Source organism: Triturus cristatus, chromosome 7, assembly GCF_964204655.1.
Source record: "Triturus cristatus chromosome 7, aTriCri1.1, whole genome shotgun sequence".
In the NCBI taxonomy this organism is placed as follows: Eukaryota; Metazoa; Chordata; class Amphibia; order Caudata; family Salamandridae; genus Triturus; species Triturus cristatus.
Window position 1 is genome coordinate 716,112,377 of NC_140590.1, and position 20,761 is coordinate 716,133,137.

Genomic DNA, 20,761 nt, shown 5'->3' on the forward strand with positions numbered 1-20,761 from the left:
TCGGCTTCTCCTCTGCACTCGGTCCGGGTGCATCCATGTTGCTACGCTGTTTGAATTGTTTTGGTGCTTTTTTTTTCTTGCTTTTACAGTGCATTGTTCCACCAGACGCGTGGGATTTGCAGGCCTGTGGCTGGTCTTCGCTGATTTCTGTACCACGATTGGCCTCATCGCATCTTTTTTCGCGTTTCGCATTTTTGAGACGTGGCGTTGGTTTTGACGCTGACATTGTCCACGTTATCTGATTGCTATTGCATGCTACCACCTTGTGAATCCCACGTTGTCACGGGGTTATTTTCCTGGGATGTGCTGCGATATTGAAAGTTGCATTACGCTACACTTGCGGTAGTTATCACACGTTCTTGTGAATATACCCCACAGTTTTTGAAATTTGTGGTATCTGACTTACACTTTAATTACTCAGTCCTTCCATTCAGAATAAGGGAAAGCTGGCTGTACGTTCTCAGTGTGCATGACAGTAGTAGCAGTAAGGAAAAACAATGGTCCTAGACATTCCTAACCATGCTCAATGTTAACTATGGAAGAGTATGTTATAAAATCAATTCATACAGCCAAAGACATATAATGCAGAGGCGCATTCAACAGTGGAGAACTCACAGATAAGAGGCCACCCAGAGTTCATTAAATCACAAGCATCAATTTATTTTACGCTGATTCCTATTCACAGAATGAATAACATACACAGAGGCATAAAATGCAGCATGTAATATTATTGTTACGGGGTAGGCCTAATACTGTAGGGGTACCGGCCCTGTTAAGAATTTACGCCGGATCCCATCTGCCTTAGTATTTTGAGTTGTTCGTTTTAAATGCTTCTTGATGATCTTCGTCTTCATTTTCTAGCCTACACATGAGCACTTACTTTCACTTCTTTCTCTTCCCTTGAAAATAACCGTAACAATAGTATTACATGCTGCATATTATGCCTCTGTGTATGTTATTCATTCTGTGAATAGGAATCAGCGTAAAATAAATTGATGTTTGAGATTTAATGAACTCTGGGTGGCCTCTTATCTGTGAGTTCTCCCCTGTTGAATGCGCCTCTGCATTATATGTCTTTGGCTTTATGAATTGATTTCATAACATACTCTTCCATAGTTAACATTGAATATGGTTAAGACGGAGTGTCTAGGACCATTGTTTTCCCTTACCGATCTATACCCAGGTCCGTTGGCACTGTACTGGGTTACCCCATTTACTATAATGACAGTAGTTGCAGGGCATCTGAGAAAAAAGGGCATTTTCATCTAACCCTTTTTAGAGGATTGGCTTCTCAAGCCTAACAATTGCTTTAAACTAATACAAGATTTTAAGGACACTGTTTCCCTCCTGAGGAGACTGGTTCTCCTGATAAACTTACAAAATCAATACCTAACTTATCTAGGTGTCACAATAGATAGAAACGTGTTTCCTTTGGGAGGGAAACTGTTATCAAGCAAGGCCAAATGCCATCTAGTATTAACAAACAACAAAACCACAGCTTGACAAATATCATAAATCCTAGACTCCATGGCTTTCCTGCATCTTCATTGTCCCAAATGCAAGATTGCCTAATGGGTCATTACAAGAATGCCTTGAAGATCAATGATGTCTGAAACAGGACAACTGTGATGACAAGATGCATTTGACAGCACCAGCAAAACAATCTCTAACTTGGTGATGCAGATTGACGTATCACTTGCAGGGTGTTTCTTTCCAACAAAACACAACTAAAAACTATTGTCACAGACGCGTCACTAGTAGTTTGAGGAGCTGATTTAGAAGGCTTGCCTGTCCAAGTTCAATGGACAGAGAAAGAGAGCTCATATCATATCAATTATCAGGAATTCCGGGCAGTCCATTCACCCCTCAATTATTTTCTGCAGCCAGAAAGCATCATGATCCAGGCAGAAAACACCACTACAGTGCACTTGAACAAATGGAGAGGTGTAAGATCAAGAACTTTTACACTGAAAGTGCTAGCCATCTGGCACTGATCTTTAGCAAGAGGCCTGGAAATTATGGCAGTACAAATCCCTGGAATGTAAAACCAACAAGCAGAATTGTTCTATTGATTTTACAAAAATATCACCCAATGGGTTTTAGACGGGAAACAGCCATTATAACGAGGCTGTTTCCCCTCAATGCCATTACATTGCAAGCGTAACAACGCATGCAATGTAACAACGCGTAGCCATTACTACGCGTGTTTTTACATCGCATGCGCTGTTACAACGCATGCGATGTAATCCCGATCCACCTCGTTGTGAGGAAACAGAGGCTCTTCCGTTTCCTCACAACGACGTGCACTGCCCCTCGACGTGAAGTATGAGGCAGGAACCGGGAGCAGAGATGTTGATGCTGAAGAGGAACCACGAGGAAAGAGAGGTAAGGGTGATTGTGCTTAGGGTAGGAGTAGTGTGGGTAGTGGTTTAGGGTAGTGTTGTAGTGTTGTAGTGTTTTAGGGTTTAGGGTAGTGTAGTGGTGTTTGGGTAGTGTAGGGGGTCGTGCTAGGGGTAGTGTTTTAGGGTTGGGGTAGTGTAGGGGTGGGAGTAGTGTGGGTAGTGGTTTAGGGTAGTGTTGTAGTGTTTGTGTAGTGTAGTGGTTTAGGGTTTAGTGTAGTGTTGTAGTATTTGTGTAGTGTAGTGTTTTAGGGTTTAGGGTAGTGTTGTAGTGTTTTATGGTTTAGGGTAGTGTTGTAGTGTTTGTGTAGTGTTTTACGGTTTAGGGTAGTGTTGTAGTGTTTGTGTAGTGTTTTAGGTTTTAGGGTAGTGTTGTAGTGTTTGTGTAGTGTAGTGTTTTACAGTTTAGAGTAGTGTTTTAAGGTTTAGGGTAGTGTTGTAGTCTTTGTGTAGTGTTTTACGGTTTAGGGTAGTGTTGTAGGGTTTGTGTAGTGTAGTATTTTAGGGTTTAGGGTAGTGTTGTAGTGGTTGTGTAGTGTAGTATTTTAGGGTTTAGGGTAGTGTTGTAGTGTTTGTGTAGTGTTTTAGGTTTTAGGATAGTGTTGTAGTGTTTGTGTAGTGTTTTAGGGTAGTGTCGGGGGGGTCCTGTAGGGTAGTGTAGTGTTATTGTAGGGAGAGGACTGGGGGTCGGGGGAGGGTTGTGCAGGGGTAGGGTAGAGTCACTTACCTTGCAAACTTTAACCACGAGTATAGCTTTTCCACGCATGCCTTTGCGTTGTAATGGCATGCGTGGTAAAAGCATAGTCGTGGTTACATTTGGCGATGTAATGGCATGTCGTTGTCATTGACATCGCGTAGTAATACTCGCATTTTCATGGCACGCGTGGTATTGGTATGCGATGTAATGACATACATCTGTTTTAGACGGCACAACCATGCAAGACCTCTTCGCACAGTGAGGAGCTCCTTCTTTGGAGCTGTTTGCGACAGCTCAAAACAAACAGTTCTGAGACTTTGCATCCAGGGCTCCAGAGCCACGGTCCATAGCATCACTCGTATATTTCCCCAACCCATCTACTTCAACAGAAATATCTCTTTATTCTAGGATGTTTGGAGCACACTCCGTTTTTAATCAATGATCATATCAATTGTAAAATCAGTAACTAACCAACATTAATTACAAAAAGGATTTTTTGGTTAGAATCTATGATATCCGGCAGAAAAACACTGGACTATTAATGGGACTCTTAAACACTACTTGTAGCTGCAAAGACTGAAGATCCAGTATCTTCAGTGACATCATCCATCACGTAAGTAATGATGTGACATAATGTCACCTATGATGTCATCAGTTATGTCACTTGTCAAGTGCAGGAGCATAGTATAACTGTAGCTCATGACTAGGGAATTTCCGTATTTTTTAGTTTTTGGATTTTCCCTTGCCCCTGATTTACCGATGTCGAGCTCATCAGAAACTCCGGGTGAGGGGAGGATGAAATGCTTCAGATTATGGGACTCTGGGGAACAACAAGCAGACATTTGGTTTTCCGCGCCTATTCCTCCATGATCTGCCAGTTACAGGCCCCATCAAGCACATCAGACCACTCGGTCTAGGCGGATATGTATTGAAAGTGAGTGCATTTGTGGCAACGTTAGCTATGTATCATGTATGTTAATAGATGACACCAGAAATGACATCATTAATGACATCACTACTGACATTACCTCCTGCACTATCAAATTGTTCACACTTTACCTGCATTACATTTCTATCAGTGTAGAAAGGGACTGCACACGAGATACAGCTGGCCATCCTAAGCATTCATGGACAGTAGTATGTGTGATGCGTTGTAGATGGACCAGTGGAAAGGGCCAACTAGTGCATCAGGGCTGCAAGTTTGAATCCTGCGGGACAGGCCGGCGATGGCAACTCTGCAGACAAAGATTTTTTAGCCAAAAGTCAACAAACCAAATGCTCCTTTCAAATTTAGAAAATAGAAGGGTATGAGATTTATAATGGTAAGTAGTGCCAAACAGTTTCCCCTCTAAATATATTGGTGCTATTTTACATTGGGGAAGGGACCAGATGTCATCGCCTGAAAGTTCCACAAGGAAGCCATAGTATGGGTCTTCGCCTTGTGGTACTGAAAATTCTGGACCCGTGTTATAAACATCGTCGTACCATGACGATTTTGGGATCAGCAGACCGAGGATGATTAGAATACTATGCACAAGCATTTTCGTCATATTCGGGTGACAATCACCCTGAAATCACAGTTTCCGTCCTGGATCCTCGGGTTCCATTTGAACGGCAGCCATTTTGTGATTGCTCTCACATAGGCCAATGACTAATGCCAAAAACGAGTCTAAAGGACATGTACACCTTTGCTGACTCCTCTGTGACCTGGGCAAGCAGACTCCACTGCCTGAAGCCAAACCTGTTCGGCCAGTTCCTTTCCCAGTGGCCGAATGAGATTAGTATCAAGGCACAACCTATCATAAAACCTTTCATCACACAAAACCATGCCTAATCTTACACACACCTGTCCCTGTTCCTTTCTTTATGACTTGCTTTACGAGGAGGAGGTGCCCGTTTTTATTGGGGGTCCGTCGATATCTGATGAAAGTACTGAGCCTCGCCGGGTAATTGATTGAGGGCTGGACAAACTGAAATATGGGCTTGTCATCATGACTCTGCTTTTTCTTTGTAGTGAAAATATGTGAATGGTCAACTGTAAAATAAGGAATGTTTGCCTAAAGCATAATATTTTGTATAAAAAGAGAAGGCTGGCTTTGTAAGGTTGAGCAGTCTCCTGATTATATACACCGTGTTGTACTTCTAGGATACCTGTTACTGGCTGCAGCCAATAAATACGATCTTTGACTTCACCAAGAAGACTCTGTGTTTCTGTAGTCTGAAACAGGAAGGACTCGAAGTCTTAGGGTGTGTTCCCTGGCACCGCTGGGTTCTGAAAAACCCAGTACTTCAGCCTTGCCTCTGCCAACTACCTGAATGTGGGAATTCATGAAGTTGACAAAACTGAAAATGCAATGCCAACAAATTTTGCTAGTCAACAATGTGCAGATTTTTCTTACGACATTAATTGTGTGATGGTGAAGATACGTCCGAGTTCTGCTAATCTTTTTCACGATTAATAAATACATTTGCATTCCAAACACAATCAATATTTTAAGTTTTTTATCCGGACATCATAATAATATTAAATATATCATGTTACTGAACCCTTGATCAAAACATACAAGACTACAAGATTTTATAGTGAAAGAACCACTGCCGATAATACATGTTGTCACCAGTACAAATTCATCAGACCTTTGCCAGGGAGCCTTTGATCTAAACAAAACTTTGAAAGAGTAAGTTTAGCAAAAACATCAAAAAAATTACGAATGACGGTGATTAAGATTATTAATATTATTATTGTTGCTATTATTTGTATTTTATAGTACTGTAGCACATACTGTAAGATATATATTCTATATATGTTATTATATCACATGTAATAATATAGCATATTATGATATGTTTTATTAGTGTTGATAATAGTCATCATAATAAAGCATTGTCGCACATTCCTGCTGCAACTTTGTGACCTCCCCCATCAGCTCTCCTGTTGCTTCTCTCTTTTCTTCATTGGGACTCGTTGCTTCTGGCAGGGGATCAGTTACGTCTTCCTTCCAGACCACGACCGAGACTACCTGCTGGCACAGGCAGCGATCACTCACCAGACGGTGGACCGGGGAAGAGACAAGGGCAAGCAGTAAGTCCTCCATGGCCCTGAGGGAGTGCACAGATAGTTTAACGTAGGGTGGATAGAAGTGCAGAGAGTTGGATGCCATTGTAGCAAGGCCAATAAAGTTCGCCTACAGTTATAACACATCGAATACATTGCCTTCTAGAACATCGTCAAGGTAAATATATTAATATTTTTACCATCATATTGTCAACCTAACCCTACTAATTACTAAATGAATGCATTACGCTTACCTTGTGATCTACTGGTGAGGGCGCAGTTGTCAGCCTGGTCATGCAGGATGTATAGTGGGGAATACCCTGCAGAGTTGCTAACTTCAGCTGACTGTGTGCATACATTCTGTATGTCATCTTCCATGGGTGTGTGACCGAAGCAGCTGTGAGGATGTGGTGCGAATATGGCCATTTACACCAACACAATTAGGCGAGATGGTGCCTCTGATTTTTTTGTACAGTTTAAAAGCCACTTCCTAGCTACTCCTCCATAATAGAACTATTCCTTATCTTCATTCCTATGACAGCCAGTAGCTTCGCTTCTACCACAGAATACTACACCCTTCTCAGACTTCACCCCCAGAAACCAAGCCCTTCTACTGACCCAATGAAAAAAACAATTGCCACTCTTTACTCATCTCACAGACCTTTTCCCTATTTTAACTCTCTTGGCTGAGAACGATTTCCCAATTTTCGGTCATACTGCAATGTATTCTCTAACTTAGTGCCTCCCTCAAAAATATTTTTTAGTTTGGTGCTCCATCAAGACTATGTTATTGTTCGGTTGTTACCAAAGAGGTATCCCATGATCCATTGCCTCCCACCTGCCTGCCTCTTCACACAAATATGATTTCCTAGTCTGTCTCCATCATAGAACTATTCTGTCCTATTCCAATGATACAAGATGTTAATTTACAATCACAAGTGGGTTTGTTCACATGTAATATTAAACCAGAATAGTGTTATAAAATTACATTTGCACAAATGTGATCTTAGATTGGGGAGAGGATGTGGCCTAACGGCTATGGCGGTTGACCTAAAATCTTGGGAACCGGGTTTGAGTCTTGGCAACGACGATCAACATCCTGTGATTCTGAAAAATGAATGTGTCCTTGTGTAACGCAACTGATTCTTGTGTGAAGCGCTCTGATACCCAATACCTTTGGGTCAAGTTCGTGCTATTTAAAACTCTGGGGGCAAAAAGCAGGTTTTGTGTATTCAGTAATGGGGATGTTTGAAAGACGTGCATATTTGTTGGTTTCCACCAATTTTTTAAGGCCCATCGCTATCTTAGATACATTCATGTACATTAACTCCTGTTGAGAGCAGGGATAAATCTGAGTCCACGATGGGAATAAGGCATGCGCACCCAAAACTTGGTGGTCGTGTGGAAAAAGATGTTTCTCTGCTGGGAAAAATATTTTCCATGTGGTAATTGCTGTTAGACTCATATGCACAACTATAGAGACCGCACATGTCTTAAGAATCCTATTGAACAGAAGAGAGATGGTTTTAAATGTAGTCGGATTATGTGATCAGGTTAGAGTGTCAAGTGTGGGCTTTCTGTTTATGTTGAGATAAAAGCTGTAGAATTCTGATTTGGTTTCACAGATGCCTCAAGGTCCAAATCTGTTAAGGTCAATAAATGACAAGAATCTCTAAATATTGTATATTATGGGTAGGCCTTTTGATAGATCTTTCATCTGTACACTGCGAGGTGTGTTTGGTAAGTGTCAGCGCACCTGTACTGTTGTAGAGGTTCAACGTGGATAGGGAGCCACCTACACACAGAGACAGACTGTTAAGTTACAGTCACTAGAAAAAGGGCATCTATTTACCAATATGAAGCAGAGGGTGCATAGAAGCCAGAATTCCTAATTGAGGTATGCTGTAGAGAGGTGCTTAACAATCCTGTCTAGCCTGATGGTGATTTTTGTGGGATGAAGCCCATATATATATATATTCACTGAAAAAACCATAGGTTTCACACATGTTATAGTTAGCGGAAATTTTACTGATAAAAAACCAATGAAATTGCCCCGTTATAGTTAGTGCTGGCAACTATAACTCACGCGACCGCAATCCTCTGCTGATGCTAATACTGTATTTAGACACTTATTTGCCCATGTCTTCTTCCATACATTTTTAGCTATACATATATTACAAATATTTTTTTTTATAAAGACACATATGTCATCAGCAGAAGATTGCGGTCGCGTGAGTTATAGTTGCCAGCACTAACTATAACGGGGCAATTTCATTGGTTTTTTATCAGTAAAATTTCCGCTAACTATAACATGTGTGAAACCTATGGTTTTTTCAGTGAATTTGCAAGGTTTTTTAAATGCTAATTCCTAACTATAACGTGTGTGAAACCTATGGTTTTTTCAGTGAATTTGTACGGTTTTTTAAATGCTAAGTTACTTTACGCCATTCGAGGCGTGCGCGCCCACTTAACGCAGTTCGTTCCGTGCACGGTTTTTATCAACTTTAATAAGCCCTGTACATTTGGTGGCCTTCGGCCACCAAAAGCACAGGGGGTGGAGTCAATGTGGATAGTGTTTTTTTTATTTCGATTTTATAATTTCATGTTGCCAAAATTTAGTTTTTTTTCACAAGTCATAAGCCCTGTACGTTTGGTGGCCTGCGGCCACCAAAAGCACAGGGGGTGGGGTAAGTGTGGATAGTGGTTTTTTTTTTTATATTTTTTTACCGTACGCTTACGGTAAGCGTACGGTAAGCGTACTCGGCGAAATTGCCGAAAAAAAAATAAAACCGTTTTTGCTCTTGGGGGATGTTTGGGGACTCCCTCAACATGACTATGTGGGAGGGAGTTGTCAAAACAGCCCCGTAACATGTTTTTGGGCATCATGTTTGATAAATAACACTCAGTGCGAGAGACAAAATGGCGGACGCCGCTTCCTGGTTTCGGCCGATTCGAATGTTTACTAAGATCTAAGAGCCAATCAGAATCGCGCTCGCGCACGCCACCGTACGCGTACGGTAAGCGTACGGTAAGCGTACCGTAAGCGGGCTCAGATATATATATTGATTTAAAGGCTATTTTCTCAGAATCTACTGAACAGATTTACACCAAACCTACAAAAGGCACTTCCTTGACCTAGGGACTACCTCTCTGCCAAATTTCTAGTAATTCTGTTCAGCCGTTCGGGCTGTAGCTCTGTCTAAAGGTCCTATGGAAAAATGCATGGGAAAAACGCGTTTTGGGACCCCCCTTTTATCTCAGCCCCCGCTTGACGAATCCCCCCGAGACTTTCAGGGTAGGAGCGGAGCGTAGCGCCCCACCTATTTTGAGAAATTCGCGAGGATTCATCGACCGGCGCCAAAGTTATTCAAAATAGAATGTTGCGGATTTCCTATGGAAAAGGGGTCCTAACTATAACTACCTACTGGCGACCGCCAGTAGGTAATATATATATATATATATATATATCACTTTTATTCAGGAAGAAGAGGACGTTTGTGACTGTGACCCGGGGCTCACTTGGCAGAAACACCCCCTGACCCTCCACCCCCCATCGTAAAATGTAAAGCCTGTGAAAAGGGTAGGTGGACGCAGTGTTATATAGAACATAGACCTGAGAGCACGATTGAAAATGAAAACTAGATATAGTATATGGTATAAACTATGCACCAAAAAGTGTGATATAAGATGAACCGGGGTGTGAAATATAATATGCAAAACATTGTGCGCAATGACAGATTCATTGGAGAGCGCGAGATAGCACAGGCACTAGCGCGTGCTATGCGATATGCGCCTTGGAGTGTAATATGCACAGGGCAGTGTTGTGTAACCTAACTAGTCTCTAAAGTTGTAATATAAAATATGTGATGGGGAGTGTAACGTTGCATATGCACTGTGACAAAGATATGGATCCCAGATTGTAATATGTATGGCATAGCGTTGTGCGTTATAACATAGGCATCGAGGAAGGCACGTTAGATGGGGCAATATAACCCGCGCGAAGGCAATTGTGGCATGACATATTCACCAGGCGCGGTGCGTCCATTGGGGCGTGGGGGCGTAGCCCCCCGCCCGCGCCTCGTGCCTGCAGCTCTCCCTCCTCTCCTCTGTGAATGTCAGGCTCTCCCTCCTCTGTGAATGTCAGTCAGCATGACGTCGGACCGTGGGCGGTCCGGCGTCATGTTGACTGACATCATTGTCAGACGCCTTTAGGAAAGGCAGCACAAGTGCGCATGAGTGGGCATGGAGCTTAATTTTAACTCCGTGCCCAGTCATGCGTACTTGTGTTTTTGCTGCCTTGCGCATGCCCATTAGGAGCTCCTCGGTCTCCTAATGGGCAGGCGGCGGGCGAGGAGTAGGTGGTGCCGTCAGCCAATCCTGCCGCTGCTGCAACGCCAGGATTGGCTGAGGGCCGGGTTGCAGGCAGTCACTGTTGCGTCACGTGGACGTGGTGTTCCGGACCGTTTGAAGGAGCAGAGAGGCGCCAACGCGGGCCAGGAGAAGACGAGGCGGTCACCGGTCAGGTAAGTGTTTTTTAATTTATTTTAGGGTGGTTTCCTGACTGTGACCCGGGCCGTCGCTGCCTTTGGCCGCGGCGCCGGCCCCCGTATTATTTATTGATGTGAAGTGAATCAAGTGATTTAGTTGGGTGGGATCTTAATTCCCTGCCTGGGTGCGTTTTCTTGTAATTACCCTGCCGAGTTTCCTGTCCCTGTTCGGGTGGGTTCTCGAGCTTTCACTGACACTGTCTGTTGGTTCTCCAGTCACTGCGTGCGTGTGGTCCAGTGCTCCCCACTCCTTGCTGGTTTCTCGTGCTATCATTGGCTTTGTGCGGTATTTGGCGCTTCAGTTTTTGTTTGAGAGGGTTCTATCACTGGGATTGAAAGTTTTGTGTTTTACTGACTGGGTAGGCTGTCCTGTCGCTGGACAGCTGGCGTCTCATGATCTCTGTCTGCACTTCTTCTGTTGGTGGTACGCGGAGGGGGGGACTCTATGCTGTTTCTGGTTGTGTTTTGTTGTCACTTGAAGAACATCCATGAGCCCACGTCTACTCCATTAACGTAGTGTCTTACAAGTTAACGGCCTGCATTGTTTGTGGTGTTAATTAATCAATGCAAGTCCAGTGTGTCTCAACAGTGTTTAATTTTTTAAGAGACAGCGCCATTTACCACAACATTGTATTCCATTGTGTGGAAATTTATAGAGCGCTTCGTAACTGCAGAGTTTTCTGATTCTTGCCTTTTTGTATGCAACGGCTTGCTGTCCCATTCCCAGGTAAATACATAAATAAAGCGATTTGGTGTATATTATCCGCATTCCTGATTTCATTACTTTCCCTTCCTTACAGCAAGAGACGTAGATATCAAACGTGCAGCAAGGTCAGTGGCACCACAACCCCGGAATCAGAGGGGCCCATTGCATCCCCAAATTATAGCTGTTTTTTATTAACACATGTTGATTGGGGGTGCGGGGTGGTCCGTTCATATATTAGGGCCCTTCTCTGAGATTACCACATTGCCTCAGGCTTACAAGAAAATAGAAAGATCTGCCGACTGTGCTTGATTTTGAAAGGCCGGGAAGGCCGGGGAAATGACGGTCATGATGTCCACCTAGGCCATTTTCCCACTGCTCTGGACAGGCATGGTTGTCGGTCACCGCGGCCCCTGTTGTACACAGAGCCTTCCAATTGGCTATAAGGATCCCAACCTGCCAGCTCTTAAATTTGATCCCAGGAAGGTTTAACCCTAGTCCTCAGGCCACTGAGGCCAGCAAGTGTTTCCAGGCACTCTGGTTTAGATGGTGTACTGTGGCTCACTTTCTCAATCATATTTAGGAATGAGCACCGATTTTATTCTGCAATTAAGATTTTGCTAAATCTTTAATTTTCGAAGTGCAGTGTGTGCATGTGGTGTTTTTGTGTTTGCATGTGTGTGTGTAAGAGAGAGAGAGTGTGGAGAGAGAAACATTATACTTTTTCAGTGATATGTATGCTCCATCACGGTAGGGGTTCTGGTGACAAAGTACACAAAGACAGCTTTTTGTATTTGTTATACTGCATGTTTATTTCAGGTTCTATTAGCTTTAATAACGTACGTGTCTTCCGCAGAATAATGTTTATTGAAAACAGTATGTGAAACACTGGACAGTGCGGTTCGGTTGCAATAAGTAACAATACCAACATGTTCAGTTATGTTAGTCACAAGGTGGATTTTTTCTGAATACTTTGAGACACCCATCTGTAGAAGATGGAGCATTTCTGGCAGGCCTTTGTCACTGAGCAATTGAAATGTTGTTCTTATGGGGCAGTAAAACCACGGAAGACAGGATGCCTTGTCTGATGGCGTCATTGTGCAGGTCAGGTGCAGCACTTTGTTCAGCCACTCATTGGTATTAACACTGACGAGGTGAAAGTGGACATTTGCAAACTAGTCAAGGGGGGCTTCTGTGACCTCAAATTTGCTTGAAAATGCACCATTTGTCCACTCCTTTTTCAAAAAAATTTCTTCGGAGGTAGCTCCCCCCAATATCCCCCGCAGGTTATTTGTGCTAGCTCGCTAAGCTCGCTCGCCACAGCGCAGTATGACAATTATTTTACGCCCTACCACTTTCAAATGTCACCAGCCACCACTGATATTCACGGGGTGGTGTTACAGTGCACATGGGCTAGAGAGTGTCATAGCATACGCACTAGCTGGTGGAATACAACACAGAGGTGGTTGGCACTCGGCGGGCACTGGTGGGTGTAACACAGCATTGGGCTCAGCCAGGAGCACGCTGGGACTCTCAAGTGAGGTTTGTCTCCTTTCCAGAGAGTAAAATAAAAAGTATTACACATCCGGCGGTGGATGTGTATTTTATTAACCGTGAGGGGGGTTTCTTGCATAGTTTGGTACATTCCACGTGGATTCATTGTATGCATAGTCGCCTTTTAATGAATATCACGCAAATCGTCATGGTGATAGGTACATACGGTTTGTCCAGCATGTCCTAGGTGTTTCTATAAAAATATATATTTTTAAAAATAATAAAAAACAAAGGCTGGCCCCGGGGGATGGGGTCCCCGGGGCCATAAGTGGCCTGAGGAGGGGGGCAACGCAGCCCCCCTCCTAAAGAATAATTAAAAAAAAGGCCATGACCCGGGGGTTGGGGTCCCCGGGGCCTATTAAGGCCTTGGGAGGGCCAAATTAATTTTTTTCAACAAAAAAAAATTAGGGTGCAGGCCCTGGGGGATGGGGTCCCCAGGGCCAATAAATTAGAAACAGAAGGGGGGCCACACAGCCCTCCTTCTTAAAAAAATAAAATAAATAAAAGACCGGCATCGCGCCGGAGGCCACGCCCCCTCCTTGCAGCACTCTGCAAACACGCCCCCTGGCCAGTTGTAAATTGGGGAATTAATTCCCCTTCAATACTGAGGGTCCCTGAGGGCCAACTAGCCCAAGAGGTATCTCCAGTATGCGCCAGGGAGCTGCGCTGCAGACAGGTGTTCTGAGGCCACGCCCCTTTTTACACCTCTATGCAACGCAGCTCTCTGGTGCTTACTGGAGGTACCTAGTGGGCTAGTTTGACCCTAGGGACCCTTAGGATTCAAGGGGACTTAATCTCTCAACTTAGAACGGCCACAGGGCGCATTTACACAGTGGTGAAGGGAGGGGACGGGGCCTGAGGTGACGTGTGCAAACACGCCCTGTGGCACATTTTAAGTTGGGGAAATAATTCCCTTTCAATCCTGAGGAACCCTGGGGGCCAACTAGCCCACCAGGTGCTTCCAGTAAGCGCAACTGCTCTGCGTTGCAGAGAGGTGGGTCAGGCCGTGCCCCTTTTTACACCTCTCTGCAATGGTGCTTACTTGACGTACCTAGTGGGCTATTTTTCCCCTAGGGACCCTCAGGATTCAAGGGGACTTAATCTCCCAACTTAAAAAACGGCCACAGGGGGGAAGGGAGGGGACGGGGCATGAGGTGACCTGTGCAAACACGCCCTGTGGCGCATTTTAAGAGGTAGTTTTAATCCCCTGCCCTATTATATACTAGGGGCTTACAGAGGAGGTCATGCTAATCACAGGGGGACCCCAACGCATAGTGTTCCCTATTGTATGTAGGTGTTTTCACTGTATTCTGAGTGTCTTTTAACATAGCACTGGCTCTAGGACTGGTTAGTCAGACTCAGTTACCACCAGTCTCCGTTTGAAAAAGTTGAGGGTACAGGATGATTTTGCAACAAGGCTTCTTTCTGCTCTTCTGTTTGTTCTTTCTGCACGTTATCCTTCTTCCTGCACTTTTCTTCGTCTTTGAGGACTTCTGTTGCTTCTTTCTGCATTTCTTTTTTTTCTTTCTGTGCGTTTTTTCTTTTTGCTTCACATGTCCTATCTCTGTAGGCATAGTTAGAAATTAGCATTTAAAAAACCTTTGAAATTCACTGAAAAAACCATAGGTTTCAGGAGCGTTATAGTTAGCTGGACTTTTCACTCGAACAAAACCATTGAAATTCCCCCGTTATAGTTAGTTCAGCTAACTATAACTCGCGCGCCCGAAATGCACTGCTGATGACGTCACATATTACATCACTCATGACATGGTCAGTGACATCACTCATGACATCACTGATGACATCACTGATGACATCATCCTTGTGATAGAGTTGCAGACCTCCTCTCCCCCTAATATAACCGTTGATACACACATTCAAAAATAGAAACTAAAATTTTCAAAACAATGGACATACCAATACCAGTTACAACAACCTATTCAGTAATTCTAAGATCCACATACACATACACTCATTCACCAACAGTCCTATACAGTCACTCATACATGTACTCACTCATCATATGTACTCATACACCTATACATCCTGTTACACAATGCTACTCATCCATAGAGTTACTCACACACATAGTCACTCATGCTAATAAAGAATCAAACATCCATTTACTTGCATATACAGTTATACACACACCACCACACTTACCTCTACAGAAACTTACACATACTTAGACTTTTAAACAATCACTTATAGAAACACATACTTATTCATACAGGAACTCTTTCAATCTTTCACTCTCACATATGCCCACTTATATACACCAATAGTCACATATACTAGTTTAAAACATATGTAGTTACTCATAAAGACACTATTGAGACAGTCATTCACTCACTAACACACCCATGCACACACTCATCCACCCATACAGTCCTGCACACATGCTTTCTTCAACACATACAAACAGTGAGTCACTCATTCATGCACCTATGCACTACGTAATACCCCCCACCGAACCATAAAGACACTCAGACACTCATACTGATACTCAAAAAACCAACTAATAACCTATATAGACACTCATGTAGCTACTCACCAACCCATGCAGCCACTTATACACAAAGTGAGAGATTGATACAGATATTTACATATTTAAACATTACTCATTAAGCCATGTATTCACTAAGATACACTTAATCAGTCAGTTATACAATCAAGTTTTCAAAAACAAATCATCCATTTAGACACTTATACCCATTTATTCTTCCATCGACCTTGAGATATACATATATAAAACATATGTAATTTTCAGAAAAACACACATTCACTGCATGATGTCATTAGTGATGTCATTAGAGATGTCATCAGTGATGTTATCAGTGATGTCACTGACCATGTCATGACTGATGTAATATGTGACGTCATCAGCAGTGCATTGCGGGCGCGCGAGTTATAGTCAGCTGAACTAACTCTAACGTGGGAATTTCAATGGTTTTGTACGAGTGAAAAGTCCAACTAACTATAACGCCCCTGAAACCTATGTTTTTTTCAGTGAATTTCTAAGGTTTTTTAAATGCCAATTCCTAACTATAACGTGCCTGAAACCTATGTTGTTTTTCAGTGAATATATACATATATATATATATATGAATAAGCAAAGTGTCCTTGCGGGGGGAGCGCTTCAAGCTGGTGCCGGCCGTGAGGTAGGACGACCTCACAAGTATTTTCAAAAGCAAAAGGAAAGCCGCACTCTTTCTGGATCTTGGTTTAGTAAGTTTTAATGACCATCTCTATTACCAACGCGTTTCGAACTCCACTGGTTCCTGATCACGGTATCTAATACCGTGATCAGGAACCAGTGGAGTTCGAAACGCGTTGGTAATAGAGATGGTCATTAAAACTTACTAAACCAAGATCCAGAAAGAGTGCGGCTTTCCTTTTGCTTTTGAAAATATATATATATATATATATATATATATATATATATATATATATATATATATATATTCACAGAAAAAAACATAGGTTTCAGAGGTGTTATAGTTGGACATTTCACTCGTACAAAACCACTGAAAAACCCCCGTTATAGTTAGTTCAGCTAAGTGAGAGTGTGTGATTGAGAGAGTGGCTATATGGATGAATGTGTGCTTGTATCATTGATTGTATAAGAGCGTAAAAATGTGCTAGTATTTGTATGAGTAATTGAGCTGGTGTGTGTATAACTGTATAGGTGAGTAAATGGCAGTGTGATTAATTATTTGCATGACTGAGTAGGTGTGTGAGTACCTCTATGGATGAGTGGCAGTTTGTGAGTGTCTATATAGGTGTATGAGTGCATATGATAGTTCTGTACTGAGTGACCATAAGTATGAGTGACTGTACGGGTGAGTGAGTGGATGGGTGTGTAGACCTAAGAATCAGTGAGTGGGTATGTAGTTATTGGTGTTGGAGTGTCTATGGTTTTGAGAATGGCAGTCTGTAATTTAGAGTGGGTGTATCAAAGGTTATATTAGGGTGTGAGAAGATGCATCAAATTATCACATGGATGATGTCATCAGTGATGTCATCAGTAATGTCATGTGAGATGTCATCAGTGATGTCACTGACCATGTTATGAGTGATGTAATATGTGACGTCATCAGCAGTGCATTGCGGGGGTGCGAGTTATAGTTAGATGAACTAACTATAACGGGGGAATTTCAATGGTTTTGTACAAGTGAAATGTCCTGCTAACTATAACACCCCTTTCAAAGGTTTATTAAATGCTAATTCCTAAATATAACATGCCTGAAACCTATGGTTTTTTAAGTGAATTTCAAAGCTTTTTTAAATGCTAGTTTCTAACTATGCCTACAGAGGTAGGACATGTGAAGAAAGAAGAAAAAACACACAGAAAGAAGAAAAAGAAATGCAGAAAGAATCTACAGAAGTCCTCAAAGACAAAGAAAAGTGCAGGAAGAAGGAAGGCATGCATAAAGAACAAACAGAGGAGCAGAAAGAGTCTTTGTTGCAAAATCATCCAGTACCCTCAACTTTATCAGGTGGGTACTGGTGGTAACTGACTCTGACTAACCAGTCCTAGAGTCAGCGCTATGCTAAAAAGACACTTAGAATACAGTCAAAACACCTACATACACTAGAGAACACTATGCGTTGGGGTACCCCTGTTATTAGCATGACCTCCTCTGTAAGCCCCTAGTATATAATAGGGCAGGGGTATTAAAACTACCTCTTAAAACGCGCTACAGGGCGCGTTTGCACACTGGTGAAGGGAGTGGGGGGCTGAGCTGACGTGTGCAAACATGCCCTATGGCCGTTTTAATTTGGGGGATAAAGTTCCCTTGAGTCCCTTGGGTACTACTAGATCATCAGGTATCTCTAGTTAGCACCACAGAGCTGTGTTGCAGAGACAATGGGCACGGCCTGGACCACCTCTCTGCAACGCAGTACAGTGGTGCTTACTGGAAGCACCTGGTGGACTAGTAGGCCCCCATGGGCCCTCAGGGTTGATGGGGAATTATTTCCCCAACTTAAAGTTAAAACGCACCATAGGGCGTGTTTGCACACGTCACCTCAGGCCCCGTCCCCTCCCTTCCCCACTGTGTAAACACGCTCTGTGGCCGTAAGTTGGGAGATGAACTCCCCTTGAATCCTAAGGGTCCCTAGGGGCAAGTTAGCCCACCAGGTACGTCCAGTAAGCACCACAGAGCTGCGTTCCAGAGAGGTGTAAAAAATGGGCGTGGCCTCTGAACACCTGTCTGCAACGCAGCTCCCTGGCGCATACTGGAGATACCTGTTGGGCTAGTTAGCCCTCAGGGACCCTCAGTATTAAAAGAGAGTTAATCCCCCAACTTAAAACGCGCCACGGGGTGCGTTTGCACAGTGGTGAAGGAAGGAGGCGTGGCTTGAAGTGACATGTCTGCAAACACACCCTGTGGCGCGGTTTAAGTTGGGGAATTAATTCCTCTTCAATCCTGAGTGTCCCTGGGGGCCAACTAGCCCACCAGGTACCTCCAGTATGCGCCAGAGAGATGCCTTGCAGAGAGGTGTTCAGAGGCCACACCGCTTTTTACAACACTCTGCAACGTAGCTCCGTGGCACTTACTGGAGGTACCTGGTGGGCTAGTTGGCCCCCAGGGACCCTCCGGATTGAAGAGGAATTAATTCCTGAACTTAAAACGCGCCACAGGGCGTGTTTGCACACATATCACCTCAGGCCCCGCCCCCTCCCTTCACCACTGTGCAAACGCGCCCCGTGGCGCTTTTTAAGTTGGGGGATTACCCCCTCTTGAATCCTGAGGGTCCCTGGCGTGAAACTACCCCACCAGCTACCTCCATTAAGCGCCACAGAGCTGCATTGCAAAGAGGTGTAAAAAGGGGCGTGGCCTCAGAACACCTCTCTGCATCGCGGCCCCCTGGGGCATACTGGAGCTTCCTGGTGGGCTAGTTGGCCTCCAGGGACCCCCAGTATTCAAGGGGAATTCGATCCCCATCCGCAAACGCGCCAGGGGTATTTCAATTTTATTTTTTTTAAGAAGGGGGCCTGTGTAGCCCCCCTTCTTTTTCTCATTTTTTGGCCTTGGGGACCCCATCCCCCAGGGCCTGCCCCCTTATTTTTTTTTTAAAAAATAAAAAATTTGGGAAGGGGGCCGCGTGGCCCCCCTCCTGAGGCCTTAATCAGCCCCGGGACCCCATTCCCCGGGGCATGGCCTTTTGAAAATTAAATTTTTTGGAGGGGGGCTGCGTTGCCCCCCTCCTCTGGCCACTAAATGCCATCCCCCGGGGCCGGCCTTTCTTATTTATTTATTATTTTTTGGGGAGGCCGCGTGGCCCCCCTCCCGGGCCCCTAACAGCCCCGGGGACCCCATCTCCCGGGGCTGGCCCTCTCCGTTGGGGGCCGTGGGGGGGTCCCCAATACCCCTATGGTCCCGCCGGCTCCCCGCATTGCCGGCATTGCTTTTCCACATGGGGAGCTGCTAAGATGCAGCTCCCCGTGTGGAAAAGTAATTTGGTTTGAATTTTGAAAGAGAGAGCAGGTTTCCTGCTCTCTCTTTCAAAATCCAAACCAAGTTTGCTATGTCAGGGCGGAAGCCGAGGCTCCCGCCCTGCCATAGCAAACAGCAGTGTCCCGGGGGTGGGCACCCCGGGACACTGCAGGAGCCGCCCTGGGGGGTGGCGGTCCCCAGGGCCATAATTGGCTCCGGGGGGGGAAGCACACTTGGCCACCCTCCCACCAATTTACAAAGCCCCGGGGTGGTGGTCCCCGGGGCTGGGGGGTCCATCACGGACCCCCCAATTTACATATTTAGAGCCCCGGGGAGGTGGCGGTCCCTGGGGCGTGTGGGGGGGCTTGAGCTCCCCCACACAGGGTATTTCTTTTTTTTTTAAACAATACACAAGCCCTGGGGTGGCGGTCCCCGGGGCTTGGGGGGCCCCCCCCAACCCAATACTAGCATTGCCCCCGGGATTTTGCCCCCCGGGGGCAAATTAGCAATGAAGCGCGGGAGCCCGCGCTTTATTTTTTTTTTTATCGGCAAGATCCGCGCACCCAGCGCGGATTTTGCCGATTTTTTTTTTTTTTTAAAAGGGTGTTTCTACCCTGCACCCTTTTTCCGTTCTGCGCGTTTTTCTTCTGTATTCTTGTGCCTCGGTTCTACCGAGGCACAAAATGGCTGCCAGCACTTCCTGGTTTGGAGTGTTGACAGCCAATTAGCATTACAGCTCGTGCTCGGCAGGGTGTGCGGATCCAGTGCGGCCATAGATATATATGTGATTTTGATTTTCTCAGGAACTACTGAACGGATTTACACCATTTAAGCAAAAGGCATGACTCTGAACCAAGGTCTACCTTTCTGCCAAAGTTGTTGTAATTCCATTCAGCAGTTTGGTCTGTAGCTGCGACTAACGGTCCCTATGGAAAAATGCATGGGGAAAACACGTTTTGGGACCACCCTTTTTTCTCGGCCACCGCTTGACGGATCACCCCAAGTCTTTCAGGAAAGGAGCGGACCGGAGCGGGCCACGGGTTTTGAAAGTTTCGCGCAGATTCGTCAACCGGCGCCAAAGTTATTCCAAATAGAATGTTGTGGATTTCCTATGGATAATAGGTCCTAACTATAACTACCTACTGGCGACCGCCAGTAGGTAATATATATATTTGAAACGTCTCCAGGTAACAATCTGCAGGAAAACAGACGAAGCAAACCCAATAGATGGTGCAATATATTTATTTATTTATTTATTTTCGAGATTTTTATTGCGCAAACAAATACCCGAAGGTGTCTCGGCGCATGTGGCGGATAGAGAGACCGAGCAGCAGGCTTACTGGTTGAACAACCATGTCTTTAA

General features: G+C 44.5%; 1 protein-coding gene across 1 annotated transcript in view; it reads left to right on the plus strand.

The window, feature by feature from the left end:
• LOC146810406 (alpha-N-acetylgalactosaminide alpha-2,6-sialyltransferase 2-like) overlaps positions 1-20,761 on the plus strand; it is a 547,614-nt gene that overhangs the window by 455,055 nt on the left and 71,798 nt on the right. The window contains exon 6 of the mRNA XM_085614424.1: positions 6,075-6,178. Within this exon, the coding sequence (XP_085470550.1) occupies positions 6,075-6,178 (104 nt within the window). The remainder of the gene's footprint in view (positions 1-6,074; positions 6,179-20,761) is intronic.